At 40.5% G+C, this 18617-nt stretch overlaps 3 protein-coding genes across 5 annotated transcripts in view; all 3 read left to right on the plus strand.

The window, feature by feature from the left end:
- Window positions 1-276: 276 nt before the first annotated feature.
- On the plus strand, window positions 277-13262 carry LOC108632049 (atrial natriuretic peptide-converting enzyme). Its single transcript, XM_018036345.2, is given in 13 exon segments — window positions 277-668; window positions 2041-2387; window positions 6357-6540; window positions 8619-8832; window positions 9359-9730; window positions 9982-10214; window positions 10301-10507; window positions 10584-10797; window positions 11123-11278; window positions 11280-11453; window positions 11710-11957; window positions 12473-12591; window positions 12726-13262. Coding segments are annotated over 12 exon segments (2343 nt in total). The 5' UTR covers window positions 277-668; window positions 2041-2339; the 3' UTR covers window positions 12900-13262.
- An 82-nt stretch (window positions 13263-13344) lies between these two features.
- Window positions 13345-15420, plus strand: LOC108632050 (pyridoxine/pyridoxamine 5'-phosphate oxidase). Of its 3 annotated transcripts, none has more exons than XM_018036349.2 (6): window positions 13345-13589; window positions 13938-14152; window positions 14218-14317; window positions 14808-14882; window positions 14945-15147; window positions 15204-15420. In XM_018036349.2, the coding sequence occupies exons 1-6, from the start codon at window positions 13494-13496 to the stop codon at window positions 15331-15333; spliced, it is 819 nt and encodes a 272-aa protein (XP_017891838.2). In that variant the 5' UTR covers window positions 13345-13493; the 3' UTR covers window positions 15334-15420. The 3 variants fall into 3 exon arrangements, with proteins under 3 accessions (XP_017891838.2, XP_017891835.2, XP_026675211.1); XM_018036346.2 differs by having other exon boundaries at window positions 13974-14152; XM_026819410.1 differs by having other exon boundaries at window positions 13442-13589; window positions 14004-14152.
- A 93-nt stretch (window positions 15421-15513) lies between these two features.
- rudimentary (carbamoyl-phosphate synthetase 2, aspartate transcarbamylase, and dihydroorotase rudimentary) overlaps window positions 15514-18617 on the plus strand; it is a 20334-nt gene continuing 17230 nt past the window's right edge. Inside the window, exons 1-2 of the mRNA XM_018036343.2 lie at window positions 15514-16060; window positions 17243-17381. Coding sequence (XP_017891832.1) covers window positions 15940-16060; window positions 17243-17381 — 260 coding nt within the window. The 5' untranslated portion in view covers window positions 15514-15939. The remainder of the gene's footprint in view (window positions 16061-17242; window positions 17382-18617) is intronic.

Genomic DNA, 18617 nt, shown 5'->3' on the forward strand with positions numbered 1-18617 from the left:
TCGTTCTAATTAAATTGAAAGAAACTACGTTTCCAACATCGCATCGTGATGATATCTAGGTGATATTTACATGAATCTATTTAGACAGATTTAAAAGTATAATAAAAGAAAACTACAGATGTAAGGAAAAGAAAGCTTGTAAAATAATAAAACGAATGAATGAAAATGTAAGCAATCAGGGTAAAGGCAATAAACGCGCGGTACACCGTAGAGGCGAGACCCCGCTATGGAGAAGGGCGCGTGTACGTTCGCCAGGTCATTAATCGGCGGTAGACTGTCGAGCCGCGCACATTCGTGTGTACACCGCGCTCCCCAAAGGTTCGGCTACCACGTTAACGGTTATTTCTTTTCTGTGACACAAAGAAAGAGGATCGCCTTGAAGAGCTCGGTTACTTCGTAGTGTGAAAGGCCGACTTAACGTTCCCGACAGTCGAGCAGGGAAACGCTTCCGGTGGACAGGAACAGCTGTCATCGAATAACAGCGAAGTGAAAAGAGACAGTAAATCTTGGTGAATATTTACGCGCGTGTATCAGCCTTCATTAGGGGTAGAATCGAGTTGAGAGAATAGGGCGACAGATTTGTAAAAATGGATAGTGCAGTGATTTAAATTAATATGAGGATTACACGACCAACTAGTAGAATATTTACAGGAACAGAAGAAGCGAAGGTAAGTTTATAATTTCATTTATTTAAGACTACTCTTTTCCTCTTCATTCTTTAATTCTTTGATTTTGCACCTAATCTGTGTGTCTTTTTAGTGTTTGAATAATTTTCTTATTTATTTCATAATGGTGNATTATATAAAGTTTAATTCATTGACTACTGCTTACTTAGATAATAAGAAAGATAGTTAGACTGCTGTTAATTTTGTTTACCCTTGAACAGTTAACCGAAACGAGTAGTTTTGGCTGCAGTTAAATGCTTGGAAAACAGGTTTAAGCTAAAAATATTCCGGATTCGTTGGATACTTTTTTCTACAACCTTTCACATTGGAATCTGACTTGGAATTCAATGTAACTCACCATCTCACTCGGTCTTAAATATTCCACATGTTTAATTTAACGTAGGATGAAAGTCTATAAAATAGCAGCGAAATTAAATCAGTTCAATTATTGAAACTCTTGCATTGCCAAAACTCTTTCATTGCCAATTAAAATAATAGCAAAATAATTATTATAATTTTGTTAAGTTCTAGACTGAAATAAGTATTGGAGTAAATATTCAATTCCCATCGAACCTAATCGAAATTCATATCGTTCTGCGAGAAACATAATTTCATCTATAATTATTATAATAACGAGTAGACAAGTAGATTTCGAAATAGACAGATTTGAATATATGGTCTGTTTTTTAGTGAAGTATGCTAATGTTTAGAGTGGCGTCGCGACACTTCGCGTAGAGAACCGGTAATGACGTGAAAGTGCATCCAGAAACGAAGGAGCGATCTAGCAAGCGGCCTGCGTTCTCGTGGCATGGCAGTCTGACTTAGTTCGGGACAATCTCTTGACTCGTAATCTATTCCGACCTGCTCGAAGAAATCGTTTACCTAATCGGACGCCAAAACTCGCCGCCTCGTTTTTGCCTCCTTTTACTCGAGAGATCGAGTCTAAACTCCCTGTAGCAGCTGCGACGAATCTCGCGCACCTGTCGCTAGTGAACGCATTGCATGTGTAAATCGCGTGAATGCCGATATTCTAAACTGGTCGAAGGGAACGTTTAATATTTGAATGAAAATAGCAGAGAAAAGCGGGTTGCCCTGAACTTATTCGAGAAAAACCGGTTGAGCATTTTTAAGGGAAGGTCACGTTTTGTCTTCGTGCGTTTCGAAGAATCTGATAGTATTCTGGCATACATGCAGTACTGTCAAGTGCTCCGTCTGAATCAGGTTTCGAAATATCGCATTACCTCGTGTCACGTACACCGATTTTTTTTCCATTGTTATCGGTACCGTTGAATCTATAACAATACTCCGATGGATAGGATTCGTTGTGAGAGTGTGTGCCGCTTCACTACATTGTAATGGCTGTTTTTCTGCACAGGTTTTGGAAGAGAATTGAACGATAGTAAATTGGTGAACAGAACGGTGAACAATCGAATGAAATCCGAAAGTACATGGAACTAATCTTATCAGTGAAAGTCCGTTGGTCCTCGTGCAGAGAGGAAGATTAAGGGCCTGAATATTTGGCAGTGTGTAGAAATTAAAAGTTCAGATCGATGCTGATCGAGAAAGAGTAGCCGAGCGAAACAAAATATAGTTTCACGATGACGTTTCTCCGCGCGGCGAACATACCGAGAGACCGTTGATGGAGCAGAAAGAAATCGTTTCAACGGCTCGAAGATGACCGTTGCGATGGAACACAAACGTAAGAGCTCGTGGGATTCGAAGGTGAGATACGAATGTGGCGCACTTTCCCCCTGCGACGTGTGTATGCGCTTTCCTCGTTACCATCTCGCGCTCGAGACTCTCGCGGTTAATTAACCGGTTGGCCCCCGTGTGAAATCGGACGTAAAGGAAAACCGTAAAATCGATGAGAAACGATGAACGTCGGTTGAAATAGCCATTGTCTTCAACGAAAGTATAGCGGTACACTATTTCACCGGTAGAAACTTTCGGAATACCATTAGTACGCTTCGAAATAAGAAAAGAAGAAATTACAAGTTGATTCTGCATGAATTAGTTTTGCGGTTGAGCGCGGTCATTAACTGAATTACTTGCGCGGACTGCGGCAAGCCAATAAATTGCGCAAACGGACGAATCACCTTTGACGCGAAACGGCGAGGCACGAACGTTGAGAGGAACGTTGAACCTTTATCGAATCTAATGTCGAAAGCGTTTTAACTTCCAGATGAATCTGAAAATGAACTGACATTTTTTATCTGACTATTGAGCTTTTATTCTGCGCGCTATATTTATAATTTTTCATTATATAGTTTTTTTTTACAATTCATTGAGTACATATTTTGACAAAATTAAAATATTCTACTAAAACCTAATTACAAAATGCGACACTAGAAGATATGAGAATATATCCATATCCATCGTCAGTACTAGGTGCGTGTATGGCATCTAGGTTTCCCTTGATTCCGTCGACGATTAGGTGCTACTTTAATCGTCTGAGCTTTCTCTCGGCAGCTTTAGTAATGACTGCATTATAGGCCCGTACTTTTACATACCTTTCTCAATAAATCTCAATCTTTCCTAGTAGCAGTCTTAAAATTTCAAAAGATAGCTACCCCTCTAATGTTTATTCACATGGATACTTAATTCTTCATAAAAATTGATCTAATATGCGTTGAATAATGGTTAATTGCAATTGGAAGATATCATGCAAATAATGTTCTTCTAACGCATCGACCCTGTTCTCCACTGACCCCGAATGATGCTGAATATGATACCGAATACATACGCACTCGATGGAGAACCAGATTGGTTGGAATGAAAAAGCGATGCGATAGTTGGGTTGGGTTACCCTGGGTTGGGCCGTCATCTGCTCTCTTCTCGGAATATACCGTTACTTTGCTAGTAGCACCCAATCACGCGATCAGTATTCCGCGCGAATTATATGAATGACATTTATCACGTACCTCACGATTCCTCCGAATGAAGTAAGTAAGATTGAATCACAGCCGAGAATCACTCAATTTGTTGAATACATGTTCTAACAGAATAAAGTGCTCGGGAGTTCAATTTTCGAAGATTTCATTACAGAGAATTATGAAATAATTGAAGAGAGATCAGAATTTCAAAGAATCCTTAAAAATTAGAGTCGTCGTAGTATTAACGATAACGATTGCAGTTTAACATTGTCCCCTTCTGATTAGATGCACGCACGTGCTCCTAGTACCGGCGTGCCGGTGATTTAAAGTAAGCAGAACTCGTTCCTAGATTCTTGCTCTTTTGGAAAGGTAGTCCGACGTTGGAAATAACGGTAATAACGGTCAAGAAAGTCAGGAGGAACCGGGCGAGCCAATGAAACTCGGTAGATTCTTTCTGTGAGTCGATGACACCATTTTCTTGTCACGACAAACGGATATTCAATTCACTTCTATTCCCATTTCTTACAAAAAATGGTAGAAATTGAAGTATTTATCGATCGCTTTGAAGATGATGCGAATATACATTTGTCTTTCGTCAGTGAAAATTGGCAAGTAACGACCGATCTATTTTGTCGGTTGACCAGTTGTTCAACTCTCTACACGAATGGAAAGCGCATTGGTAGCATCAGCTCTTGATTTGTTTTCGATTTGAAGTCATCGACCGTGTCCATTAACGGAAACGTTCTCTCTAGTCTCAACTAGTTCAGGATAGATCTTAAATCTTCCACCGCTTACACCGGCATTGAATTCTATTTTCCAACCTGATGCGTTCGCATCTCGGTTGACCATCCTCAGCAAGGCGTGAAATGTTCGATCTTGCAATATGTTCTGCGATTTTCTCATCCATTTGTCTTCCATCAGAAATCCCTGTCCCTCTCGTAAGAAAAGATAGGCTCTCCTGACCTTTTCACCGCGATGCAACTTCAGTGAAAGAAATACTTTTACCAACAGGTGAACTCGTACATTAAACTTCATTTAACAATAATAAGTGCTTATTCCATTTTAAAAGCGATAATAAGAGCGATTGTTTGAATATCATTTGTTGAATAATAGTCGAATTAAATTACCATTTTTTACAAACTTGCGTAAGATCGACTAGGAGTTATTACTACGTCCTCCTCTATAATTTTCTAGCTATATATCTTCTCGATTGCTCGTGATCGATTAAAACGAGTATTGCACAGCGGTGTTTTATTTCCTACGAAAACCCTGCTGGTCGAAGGCTACATTATCGAATTGGGTTCGAAGAATACAAAGATCTCGTGCTCAAACTTTCATTCGACTTTCGTAATACGTATCTACGCAGTCATTGTTCACCAAAGATACCCCTTGTGCCTCGATCGCGCCTTTCTTACGTAATGCGCGAGTAAACTTGCAATTTGCTTTTATTTTCAATCACTAAAGATATATCCGTTTTTATCGAAGCTTTGAAAGCGTGCCTCGTAATTTTCTTGGGTTAGTATCACTGATAAATTCGAGTTGGTACTTTCAAATAAATATGCAAGGAGAAAGGTTTTTACGCAATCAAAATTACAACACTTGCCGCGTAACCTTTGGCATATTTCGATAGTGCAGTTGCATTCAAACAGCGCGATACATAAGACGTTTTTTTAATATAGAACATCATAATAAAATTTATTATTTCAAACAAACCGGTTTGCCATTCAAGCAATTACAATTTCTTTTTCGACGGTCGGCACCTTTTAAGACTACTTAGTGATTTAAATGCACTTTCTTGGTAAATTGACTTTTAGCATGATTAATACCGAAAAGAGCATCGGAACTTGACATCGGTAGGAGAAAAGGTGCGATTCACCGGTTCTACGGTACCGGATCGTGTGCCGAGCGTAACATTTGAACGAGGGCGTAGGCCTCTTTGTGCCGCATCGTGCATTCACATGGTGGTTACATGCGAACCGCGTTTGTGTCGGTGACGAATGTGCACGCGCATCGGTGGCGAGACGATTACACGGACGCTTACACACTAATGCGGGCAAGTCACAGAAGATAAGCTCGTTGCACCTAACGTCGCGTTTAACGACGTTGGCACACCATGCACCATCTACCATGTAGCTCTTGTATATGTACTCTGTCCTGTCGCGAGCTGAATGCACGCGCGAAATCGCACGCAACTTGAACGGCGCGCCGCGGCGCCTGATCGAGCGCGTGAAACTTGTTACGTAACACGCAATTTTAAGAACCGCGTCGATCACTTCGTATACGCGCTCTTACACTCTGAAGAAAAAATATCACTGAGCATTGCCATATAAAAAGGAGATGAAACCAAGGGATTGCAATTAACATGAAAAAATCTATGCTATAATTACGTCGGTGGTAAACTTTGTCATTTCGGTTTGTCCGCAAGACGGAAGTACGGAGATTGTTAATGCGAGTCGTGCCTCGTCGAGAAACCTCGGTACATAATGCCTGCACTTTCGTACCTAAGCAAATGTAGGGGTAAAAGAAAGGAGAGGCACCAAGAATTCCCAACGTTTCCCTAACCGAGGAAATCTGATATAGTAGAACCTCCCAATTGATAAAAAGACATAAGCGTTTACTTTCATAGTTTCGAACCTATAAAATTGTTATTGAATTACAAGATTAAAATGCACTACACTCAGAACAATATAATTTTCAATAGCACAATAGACTGTTTCGATATGAGACTATTGTACTTTGACCGACCTTCCTTATCGCAATCTCTTTCATTTTTCATAAGTCTTACTATTATAGAGCGGCGATTGGATGTTTCTTTCAGATATCAGTAAGCACGGTAAGCACTAGAAGATTCAGCCGTGCTGGTACTCCTAGTTCGATCCTGTCATCAGACAGTGACATTCGATTCACGAGGAAGCTTGGCGGACAGTATCGGTGCGGATGCTGCGTGTTAGCCGCGTTCTTGCTCTTCCTCCTCTTTTCCGGGGTTTCCATATACCTCGGCTGTAAGTATAACATTCACTCCCGATCTTTTGCTCGCCGACACCTTCCAGCCAACGTCTGCGGTAATTCATAATCCTCATTCCCGATTTGTCGAGCGTAGAGATACGTACTTCGGTCGAGGAATCCGAAACACGCGAGACGTTTTATTTGTACGCTTTCTCTTGCGAACTTTTATTCCGCTATTCGAGCGATCCGCTAAATGAAATTGCTCTACGGTTAACCGAGGCCGACGAGACATGAAATTGCTTACATGGAAACACAACCCGTTCGTTTTACCAGACGAGCGAGTTCTTCACGGTACTTGAAAACTCTGATCGACGTTTCCCTTTGTTCGCGAGAACGTGTTTCCCCCATTATGAATGCGTGTACTTCACCTTGAAATCACGCTCGATCGTACGATGAACGATAGATGACACGCATCAAGGAAGAACCTTCGTCCGAGTCTAATTGATGCAAATAGGACGATGATGTTTGTACGCAGATAACAGTTAATATCCAGAAAAATAATATTATACAATAAGGAAGTTTAAAACTTTGACAAAAGTTCTTTTATTACTAAAGAGAACATATTAGTATCTCCCATTGTAAGTCTTATTATTGGACTGTCCATAGAGACCTGAGCATTTTGCAGTTAGAGATTCATAGTATACATTAGATACAAAGAGCTTGGAGAAGATGCGTTTATAATGCGTATTGTACGAAGTATAAGAGAGATAGTATTTCGACGTGGCATAATCTCGTTACGAAAGGCTGTTAGCATGATGTTTCGTACGCGCGAAGAGGAACGAACAAAGAAGAAGAGGATAATGCGGCCAAAGCCCATTGAGGTCTTTCAGTGCGCAAACATAACGGTCCGACCGAGTTACCGAGAAAACGCGTGTACGTATCTATGTACCGCGATCGGAAGTATAATTTGCGACTGTTTTAAGACGCGACTCGAAAGGGTCACGATTAAAGTTTCACGGTAGAAGAAAGCGAGTACACGCGGCCATGGCGAAGCGATCGAACATAATAATTCAATCCTCGCAGCTAAAGAGAGGTAAAGGTCGATGAGGATGCACGCTCGCGTCGAGGTCCAGCCAGAAGAGGCCTTGAAAGTAGTAAAGCTAACGGTCTGACCGAGTTGTCGAGCTATCCTGCTCGTCACCCCTCCAGGATTCGTCCTCAAAGGGGGGATCTGTGGCCTTGAATCATTCCGATGCCTCAGCACGCTGTCCGAATTCTCCTTTCGAAAGTATTCCAGTTCGAAGAACCGCGATATCACGCGTATCATGGAACGCGATTGAATTTTTAGCTATCTTTCGCATCTACGTAACTGTACAGAACACGTGTATGTAAAAGGGAAAACGAGTCCCGTACTGGAAAGCTGTTTCTCAGTAAAAACGACTCGCCGGTTCGCAAGCCGCAGAAGATCGCTCGCAGCCCGCAGGAAATCGTATCACGAACCGAGAAAAAAGTTTCTGTGGTGTAAAAATGATCGACGAAAAGGCCCGGTGAAAGGTGAGCCTGGAGCCTGTATGTGCTCGATTGTCCTCAATTCAATCTTCTTGCTCGTACCGTGACGGTTTTTCGAATATTAACTATGTCGAAAAATAGGTGCCAGTTTTTCGTTGTAAGAGACAACGTTACCTGCGGCGCAATCATTATCGTATCCTTTCAAACGAATCCTTTCTGCACAAAGTATTAGAAAGTACACATCGTCTAACAATGCGTACAATATCACTTTGATGGCCGATGGAAATCGATCGATTACTCTTAAGTGAAATTACGCTTTCCCAAGTTGTAGGACGACTACTAATTATGGTAAATAGAATCGATCTACCGACAGTTGTGGATATAGTCTTCTGAGTATACTATTACCACCGAGAAGAGGTACAATCTCTCCTCAGTGGCATTACGCATTTTTTGAATTAATAATTTAATTCGATTGGATATACAAATGAATGATTAATATTTTTAAATAAGCAGACGATACGTGCTTCAAAAAATATGTTGCTATCAGGCAAATCATGGAATTAAAATAATACACTATCATTATGATAATTGTTAAATCGATAGCGTTTAATCGCTCTTTTTCTAGACACGTTCCTAACATCGGATCCGCCAGGTGATCAAATTTTCTTGGCCACATTCCGTGTGACCGAAGGAGATTCTTTCACATCGGAACTAGCAGATCCATCTACTGAAGCCTTTCGAATACGATCGCGGGAGTATCGCGATCGGTTAAATCTCATTTTTCGCCGCAGCTGGCTAAGAATATCTTTTCTGGCTGCGGAAGTATTAGCGTTGGATGGGTAAGTGACTGATAAATTAATGATTTCTATGCATTTTTAATAAATAAAAATATTATGAAATTTAAACACTGCACATAATATACTAGGAATTTTAAAAACATTGAGATACGATAATTAATGAATAAAAGCAAAATATAGCTGAATATTTAAAACTATTCTCTAAATTATTTTATATAAAAATTTGGTGACTGAAAATGAACGAATTAAGACAACAAAAATAGAGACCAAACTCTCATGGAAAAATCCTCGAGGAAGATATCGTCGAAAGTTCTGCTGTCACCGAGTTGACTATGACTCACTATTCGGAAATAATCTCTCTGCAAGCAGGAGAAATCCCTTAGCCCTAGAGCATTCGAACGATTTATCTTTAAACCGCTTTCTCGTGACTTCGCGTCGTGTACTCTTTTAACCGTGACTGTATAGCTGTTAGATTATCCGGAAAGTTTGTGCCAAAACGATACAACTAAATAAGCATGGTAGAATAGAAAATCTAATGACTATTAGCGAAGAGAACTTTTATTTCCAGATCCGAAGGCGGTGATTTAGTGGTACACTTTGAGATCCGATTCGATCCACGGTATCAGACCATTACCACTGCCCACGTCGTCGATCTTCTAACTCGAGAGATCAATCCGGAAACCACCAAGTATTTGACGAATTTGACGATCGATTCCCAAAGCCTTGAAGTTCAGGAAAGCTTTCAAGCTCTGAACGCTCAGGTCAGTTTACAAACGACTGTCTCGACGCTACCAACGACGACCACGCAGCCACCCCCTAGAAGATGCAGCAGCATAGATTTGTCTTACTGCAGACATCTTCCGTATAATGTCACGTCCTATCCGAATATATTAGGACACCGCTCGTTGGCTGACGTCGAAGAGGACGTGATCGCTTTCAGGTACATATCGAACCGTGATCTCGCGGCATACTTTCGCCACGTGTGCACGTGTACACCACTGCCGCTCGAAAGTGCATCTAAAGTACATTAAGTCCTATGTTGCTTATACTTTGATAAATGTTTTAAATCATTCACGATGCTAGGAAATTAATATTAATTCTTTTTAAATCATAGTATGCTTCGAGCTCACAAATAATGTACTTATATTTTCTTCAAGAATCGGTTAAATATTTTACGTTCTCCGTAAACAGGGAACTAGTCGACGCGGAATGTTACCGATTGGCGTACGACTTCGTGTGCCAAGTGTTGCAACCGGCATGCATACCGAATCAGCCGGAAGACTTGCTGCAACTACCGTGTCGAAGTTTTTGCCGCGAATTCTGGAACGGATGCGGGAGCCGACTTCCAGACAAAATCAAAAAGTTGTTGGACTGCTCGAACTTCCCGGAGTATGCGGACCAGGGCGGTTGCCGAGCGAAACCAGGTGAACGATCGTAACCTTTTGCCAATATTGCAACGCGGAACTAACGATGAAATCCCATTACAATTATCGGGCGAACGTTATCGTAGGATGCGTGCAAGCGCTCCAGGCGAAAGCATTGTCGCCGAGAATTTGCGACGGCGTGATCGACTGCCCTGACCTTTCGGACGAGAAGAATTGCGCTTATTGTTACGACGGGTACATGCACTGCGGTGTGGGCAGAACTTGCATTCCGCGGAGTAAGAGATGCGACGGGAAGGTCGACTGTGCCAATGGAAGCGACGAAAAGGACTGCCGTGCGTATCTTTCAAGGTGACATTATTTTTCTTCTATCTAACACTCTTCTTGTATTTAATACTCCTCGTTCTTCAGTATCTTTAGCACTAAACATTCGGTCCGCGAAGTCGCAGCCTATGGACACCCCATTCGCTTTAAAGTACAATAGCGAAGGATTCGTGGTGTTCAATGAAAAGGGTACCATCGGGAAACTATGCACCGCGAACCTAAACGCGACATTACCGGGAACGGAAATGGAAACTGTTCTCCAGACTGCCGCGAATTCTTTGTGCACTCTGTTGACATACACGTAAGTATATTATGTTCGTTTCTCGCAACAGATGTGAATTTTATTCTATTTCTTCAGTTACGTTGAAGACCGCTACTTTTCATTTGTTCTATGATATAAAGAATTAAATAGTAATCGAAGTTATGGGGTTTATATTTTATATGGGTTTTTTCTATTTTTATTTGATCAAGCTTTTCTATAAATATTCAGGATTATATTCCTTGCCATTGAAGAAAAATATACATAATAACGAGGCGTGGGAACCTGAAATTTCAGGTACTCGATCCTCGGGTCAGGTAGCAACCGAGTACCTAGACACTTTTAGAAAATAATGATAATATTTCAGCGGTGTAAAATCTGTCGAAGTTCGAGTCGACGACGAGGAGGATGTTCAATACGTACACATGGAGGATCCGTCAGCTACGGAGATTACGTTCGTCAGAGCGCCCTGTCCGAGCAAGGAAGTTTTGGAAGAAATCGCTCTAATTTAATACATTGTGTTAAGAATGCGGCGTGCAGTCTTTACATCCAAAGAGTGGTACCCGAGGCTTGAATAAAATGGCTGAACCAGGAGATTGGCCTTGGCACGTGGCACTCTTCAAAGAAGAAGTGCACGTATGCGATGCTACGCTCGTGGCGGAGAACTGGTTGATTACAACATCGTCTTGTTTCCAGGGGTAAGTCAAAGAAATTTCAAATATTTATCTTGTGCAGTTAGGCTTAGAATTCTCGTATCAATACTGATTTACACGTACATTTCGCACGAATAATAAACATAAAGACGTAAAACTCAAGAATAAATAACATAATCTTATATAGAAGATATCAACAATGACTTGTTTTAATATTTTACAAAAGTATATGAAACACGAATAAGCTGTGTGATTCCATGAGATATTGAAACCGCCTGCTTGTGCAATAATTAAATTTCAGTCAACCAAAAGCGGAATGGTCCGCGAGAATGGGCACGATCCGTTTATCGAGTACTTCTCCGTGGCAACAGGAACGTAGAATCGTAGGTATGATTAAATCACCGGTAGAAGGAAGCACTACAGTTCTTTTAAAACTGGATCGACCGGTGACCACGTTCTCTGATTTCGTGAGGCCTGTTTGTCTACCCTCGAGTCAAGACCCACCGATGAACGTGTCCCATTGCAACACCCTCGGATGGGCCAGAAACCGTAAGTATTATAATATCGATGAACACATCTCGTAAGCGATCCTCGTAATTAAACATCGAATACGTAGGTTCTGTCACTTTACTCCTTCGATGCGTTACATAAAGATGCATAATTCTTCGTATCGTCTCAGCCATCTTTGAATCAACCTTAGAGGGATGCTTATACAATATCAGTGAAAACAACTTCTTCCATCTAAACTCGGGTCGAACATCCTTGAAACCGTTAGAAGCGCATACTACACCGCGTTGCACCGCGGGTCACCGATTTTCTGAATACAACGAGCCAGTTCTTTGTTATTGTGTAATAGACATTGATAGATGTGTTTAACGATAAAAGTTTTCATGTACTGAGCACAGTTGCATAAGTAACCTGTTTAGAAGAGTGTTTTAGTCCTTCATACATTTTTCATTAATCACTGATGAATTATAGAAATCTGTTGTATTTACCAAGAGTTCAATAGATCACGACTCTATACTAATTATCTTACATCATAAAAATGTTATATTGTTTATCAGGAGATTTACTACAGAGGGTGCAACTTAGGCACAGTGCAATGGAACGGTGCGAAAACATTAGCATCGCGTCGGTGAACAGTGTCTGCACGGAACCGGCCTATTCTACTGATGATTGCAATGTAAGTAGAATGTATCACAATACATGTTATGCCAGTAGTACATTCTCGTCCAGGTAAGGCGAGAGTATACTGCTGGCGTTAACATTATTTCTCTATCTTTGCTATGAAAAACTGTTCTATCTGTGAACCTATAGGAAGAAGAAGTTGCTGGCAGTCCTATGTTATGCCTTCAGTCAGATGGTCGTAGATGGGCGCTAACCGGTGTCAGCAGTTGGCGAATAGCCTGTTCGAAAACAGGCGTCGAAAGGCCTCGATTGTACGACAAAGTTTCCTCGAATATCGCCTGGATAAAGTCCACAATCGAATAGATTCTTACACATAAAGTATTATTTAATTAATCAACGAGAACTGACAAGGACTGAAATTGTATGCGCGGTATGGAATTGTTTTTCGCCTCGTTAAACAGTTTTGAAACGCTAAGACTAGTTTAATTGTTAACTTGAACGGGCTGTAAACTGCACAAACGTGACATTGTAAATTAACGCATTAATTATATCACGTTATCACTGCATACAAGTAACCGTGATTTGTCCGTGTCGAACCGTGCAAACCGATTGTAAAGTTGTATTTTGTAGATGATCCGTTATTTTGTATCACTGTATGTGTTACGGTCTTGTAAAGAGAATTCTTTTATTAAAATATACATATAAGTACCCTAGACTAAAAAATAACCAGTAATTTTACATCAGATTGATTAATTCTTGCGAAATGCGACAAACATATTTTCTATCCGACGGTGATTATTATGTAAGTTTGCATCAGTTCAAATTTGTCGTAGAACGGTGAAGGTATAGTTGGCACTGTGTGTTACATATCCATCTTTCGTGGTGTTGCGAAGGAAGCAGTGCGCAGAGTCTGTTAGAAATGGTGGGAGGCCACGAGTAGAGTTACTTACTTAATCAATGCTGAACATTCGCGCTAGAGACGTCGCGTTGTTACGACGGTCGACGAAATCTTGTCAGATTGGACCCCACCGGCTCGGTAAAGTCAAGAGCATGGTAAGAGAACAACAGTGCTGTTTTTAATTGATCCCACCAACTTGCTACTCTCTTGTACGATTATAAATAAAATAACGCAAGTATAAAACAGTTGACCGGTCACAGGATTTTAAAGAGTGTCACATTTCAAATCAGTGCATGCCATACGAGTCGCGGTGCAATTTGACACTTTCATCTTCGGGAAAAGTATAAGTTGAAACCAAATCTTTAACGCATCAGTAGGAAGACTCGAGGGAACGACGTGCACTGATGAATTTCATTTTTCTACAGACCTCCGCAACACTTCTCGTTTATTTATTTCTGTTTTTTTTATAACGATTAAATACTTGGTACTCGTTGGTGCTTCAGCTAATGCGTGCAACACAAAGATACTTTATTAATAAGCTGCTCTTTTGGGGATCGTCGTCTGCTAAGGGATCGAAAGGAACATTAGAGCTTTCGGACGTGGCGAAAATCGAAGAGGAGATCGATCATCCAATCGAGCTATTTAAAATCTGGCGCGAGGAGACACGGAGATACAGCCCAAACACGCCGGATGCCTGTTGCTTGGCAACTACATCAAAGTCGGTACTGCCTACCAATCGATTGCATCACGTGCAATTTTCAAACCAACACAATTCATTTTTAGGGAGTGTAAAGTGTCCGCAAGAAACGTCATCCTTCGCGAGTTCGATAACGATGGTTTTGTACTCGTAACGGACAGTCGTAGCAGAAAAATCGATGACATAGTATGTAAATGATTTAAATGCGACAGTATTTTCGATGAGGGTCATTCGACACTCGATAGCAGGCGAGCACAAGAATACAATAGATACGCTTGGCTTGCCTCGGCCTTCCTCGTCTCGGTTCGAACTCGACATTTTCGGCTAGAGTATTCCATAATGAGAACAAATGAACTATTAAGTACGTAACATTCGCAGTCGTACGCGATTTCAAGATTATCCATTTTAATTAAATTTAGCTGCAAAGAAAATGAGGCGGGAGTGTAGGAAATGAGTCTCGCGTTGCCTTATCGATTTCCCACCCGAAGACCTCGACGAGACCCCTTGCCGAGAGTATTATGTCAGCTTCACAATAATGACGTCAAGTTGCACGAGCATCAACGCTTGTACAAGGAAAGCCTGACTTTTCTAGCCAAAAAATAATGATAGTATTTTCGATGCACGTGCAACTACGGCCTTAGCGATTATGTCCTACCAATTATTTGCGTTACTGCAGGAAAACGTTCCCTACGCTGCCATGTGTTTTGTTTGGTTTTATATAAACGACCAGCAGCAGAGGATAGCGAAGCAGGTACGTAAGTGAAACAAAATTCACCGATGCGTTCAGTAGTAAAAGCGTAGCGATGTCGGCAGGTGAGGGTTGAAGGTATCATGAAAAAATTAGAGAAGGAACAATATCAGCACTTGTACGACAGGGAACCATTATTTTGCAAAATTCGGTCGCATTTGTGTAATCAGGGGCGCGAAGTGGACTGGGAAAAGCATAAACAGCGTCACGATGATATATTAGACTCAGTTCGTAGAAATGAGAATGACTTGCCAATGCCGGATCACTTGTAAGTCCTATAATACCTGTATTTGATAAGGAAAACTTAATGAAATGGTACTTCAGCGTTGGATACAAGCTGCTGCCTACAATGATGGAATTTTACTTCGCGAGGGATCACTTGATAGGCGATCGTCTATTATATGAAAAAGATTCATCGAACGATTCTTGGGTACACCATCGAATTGCCGCATGACATAATACCGACTCATTGTCAATTCATACGCGTTATTATCTTTCTGTCGTGTTATGAAATTATTTGAATACGATTTGTTTAAAATACTGCATCGGAATTTCATTCAAATCTGTTCACCATGCACTCCCCTTTTACTCCTCTGAATTCCGTTGGCGATTAACCACCAAGCGATAACGCTCGTTAAAGATAAGCACTACGAGGACAAAGTCGTTTATCAAAAGAGTTATACGAGATCGCTTATTGTTAGTACGGAAACATAAAGAGACCAAGGAACCGCGTTTGCGCGAAAATTTTAAATTCAAATCCGCGCAACTATAAAATGGCGTGCGATCTAATAGCTGGATTCCAATTATCCAATCGAGCAATTGGCCACGTGATATGCGCAGGCGATCCGTACGCACGAGAACGTCTATCGGCTGGAGACGAGGCCGAGACTTCCGTGGCGCTGCTTGTGCGAGGCGTCGTGGGAGCACTGGGAGCCAGTGGGAGCCCGTACCGATGTGTGCGCTTGACCCTTGATGTATAAAGCGTGCCCTCGACGCAATATGTGAGCAGTGTTCGCCGGGTTCAGGACACGCTAGGAGTAGTCAGAGAATTATTGACAAAATGCACGACCGCGCGATTGATCACGGTTCAGAGTTAAAAACCGCCTTTCTTTTACTGGACGATGGTTCGGTCTTCCCGGGTAAGCGCTTCGGCGCGATTAAACCGGTCGACGGTGAAATAGGTGAGTGTGCGAACACGTGCTCTACCATTGCGTTGCAGGTAAGGCACGTGTACGGATTCACAACGCTTCTCTTCGTTTTACATTCGACTTAAATTAGATCGGAACATGTACCTCGTTCCGTTTCATTTGACTACCCGTAATGATTCTTAGACGCACTGACTGTGAGCGGGAAGCGAATATCCACACGTACGAGATTATTTTAATAACTCGTAATCAAGTCGCGTGGGACTATCACGTGTTTAACGTTTATTAGTACTATCCTGCCATGTTCGGTCATCGTCTCTTACAGGTTCTCATATTAATGCGCTTTCAACAGAAAATTATTTAATACGTTAACGTTGACAGTTCTTCTTATTTTGATTGTGACGCTAAGATTTAAAAGAGTGTTCTACCGGCGAGAGAAACTCCAATTCAATGATTAAGCTGATAACGTTCACGTGCCACTCGTTACATTCGTAAATAAGATAATTTCATGCGAAGAAATAAATTAACGCGAGACAAAATTTGTGCATTGAAAATCTTTTCGTGGGAATCGAGAATAAAAATTGTTTGCGGACGTTTGCATTTAAATATTTAATTTTTATTTGCATGTGAAGAATACTGATAAATAAAAGTGATTAGAGAATTACATCGTTCAGGGAAATTAAGCATGTTCATTCAAGAGCTAGTCTAATAAAATGACTTCTCTGCCGAATATGTAATTTGTGTTCAAGAAATTAGTCAAATTACATGCGTACACACATGCACTTCCTCGGGCTTGGTTTGATGTCCGGTACTCTGTTAGTTATATCTCTATTATTATAGACTGTAAACCATTCAGTTGCATGTAATGGACGGAAATAAATCTGAATTTTAATAGTAAAAAATTGTTATTTGTTTACACCAAGGTGCGATAATCAAATGATTTATTTATAAACTAACTATGGTATCAAGAAATAAATTGCAGTTTAAGCTTATTTTAAAATCATCACCTATCTATATTAAATACATATGTTACATGTCACACACACTATATAGTTACATACATAATAACTGATGATATCTGTTAGAAATCATTTATATGCGGAAGAGAACTCGACCGGTTTCATGTCGCATATGTAGTTGTAGTTTCTAACGATATTTACATTTCGGAGTCGCGGCTAGAGAACGTATACGCTATATGCAGAGATCCATTTTTTACAGTTTTCCAGACCGGTATGGTGGGTTACCCGGAGTCGCTCACAGACCCATCCTACCACGCTCAAATTTTAGTGCTAACATATCCACTAATCGGAAATTATGGAATATTCGGTGACGAAGTGGACGAACATCATATACCATAGTAAGATTTGATGAGTATTCAGTTATGCTAGTTAAGGATGTATTGGCTATAAGTCAATCCCAAAAGTTTATGTACCTTAGAAAAACGCATTTCCTATAATTAAAAAGAAATCAGACGTCGGAAGAATAATGCTAATAATAAATAGCTACGTGCTAAAAAGTATAGAAGGAAATATCCAATTAAGTATTGACGCTGACGAAAAGTTTTTTTCTCAAAATTACGAAAAATGCTTCAAATAAAAGTTGTTTTCCTTCTAACTTCGATATTTAACGAGTTACGTATGATTATTTGGCATTTTATTGATGTTGACAAAATCCGACCATCCCACCGTCGAAACGGTGAACTTTTGGAAAAAAAATTCGTTTTTCCTCAATAACTCCTAAACCCTTGGAGATACGGGAAAAATGCATAGGACCTTTTTTGTAGAGGACGACGAGATCTACAATTTCTGTGTAAAAGTTTTTCGCTAGCATTAATATTTAAAGAGTTATGGACGAAAAACGATAAAACAGTTTTTTGTAAATTACTCGTTAACTATTGATGCTAGCGAAAAATTTTTACACGGAAATTGTAGATCTCGTCGTCCTCTACAAAAAAGGTCCTATGCATTTTTCCCGTATCTCCAAGGGTTTAGGAGTTATTGAGGAAAAACGAATTTTTTTTCCAAAAGTTCACCGTTTCGACGGTGGGATGGTCGGATTTTGTCAACATCAATAAAATGCCAAATAATCATACGTAACTCGTTAAATATCGAAGTTAGAAGGAAAACAACTTTTATTTGAAGCATTTTTCGTAATTTTGAGAAAAAAACTTTTCGTCAGCGTCAATACTTAATTGGATATTTCCTTCTATACTTTTTAGCACGTAGCTATTTATTATTAGCATTATTCTTCCGACGTCTGATTTCTTTTTAATTATAGGAAATGCGTTTTTCTAAGGTACATAAACTTTTGGGATTGACTTATAGCCAATACATCCTTAACTAGCATAACTGAATACTCATCAAATCTTACTATGGTATATGATGTTCGTCCACTTCGTCACCGAATATTCCATAATTTCCGATTAGTGGATATGTTAGCACTAAAATTTGAGCGTGGTAGGATGGGTCTGTGAGCGACTCCGGGTAACCCACCATACCGGTCTGGAAAACTGTAAAAAATGGATCTCTGCATATAGCGTATACGTTCTCTAGCCGCGACTCCGAAATGTAAATATCGTTAGAAACTACAACTA

This window comes from Ceratina calcarata, unplaced genomic scaffold (assembly GCF_001652005.2).
Source record: "Ceratina calcarata isolate Rehan_Ccalc_2016 unplaced genomic scaffold, ASM165200v1 scaffold151.2, whole genome shotgun sequence".
Classification (NCBI taxonomy): domain Eukaryota; kingdom Metazoa; phylum Arthropoda; class Insecta; order Hymenoptera; family Apidae; genus Ceratina; species Ceratina calcarata.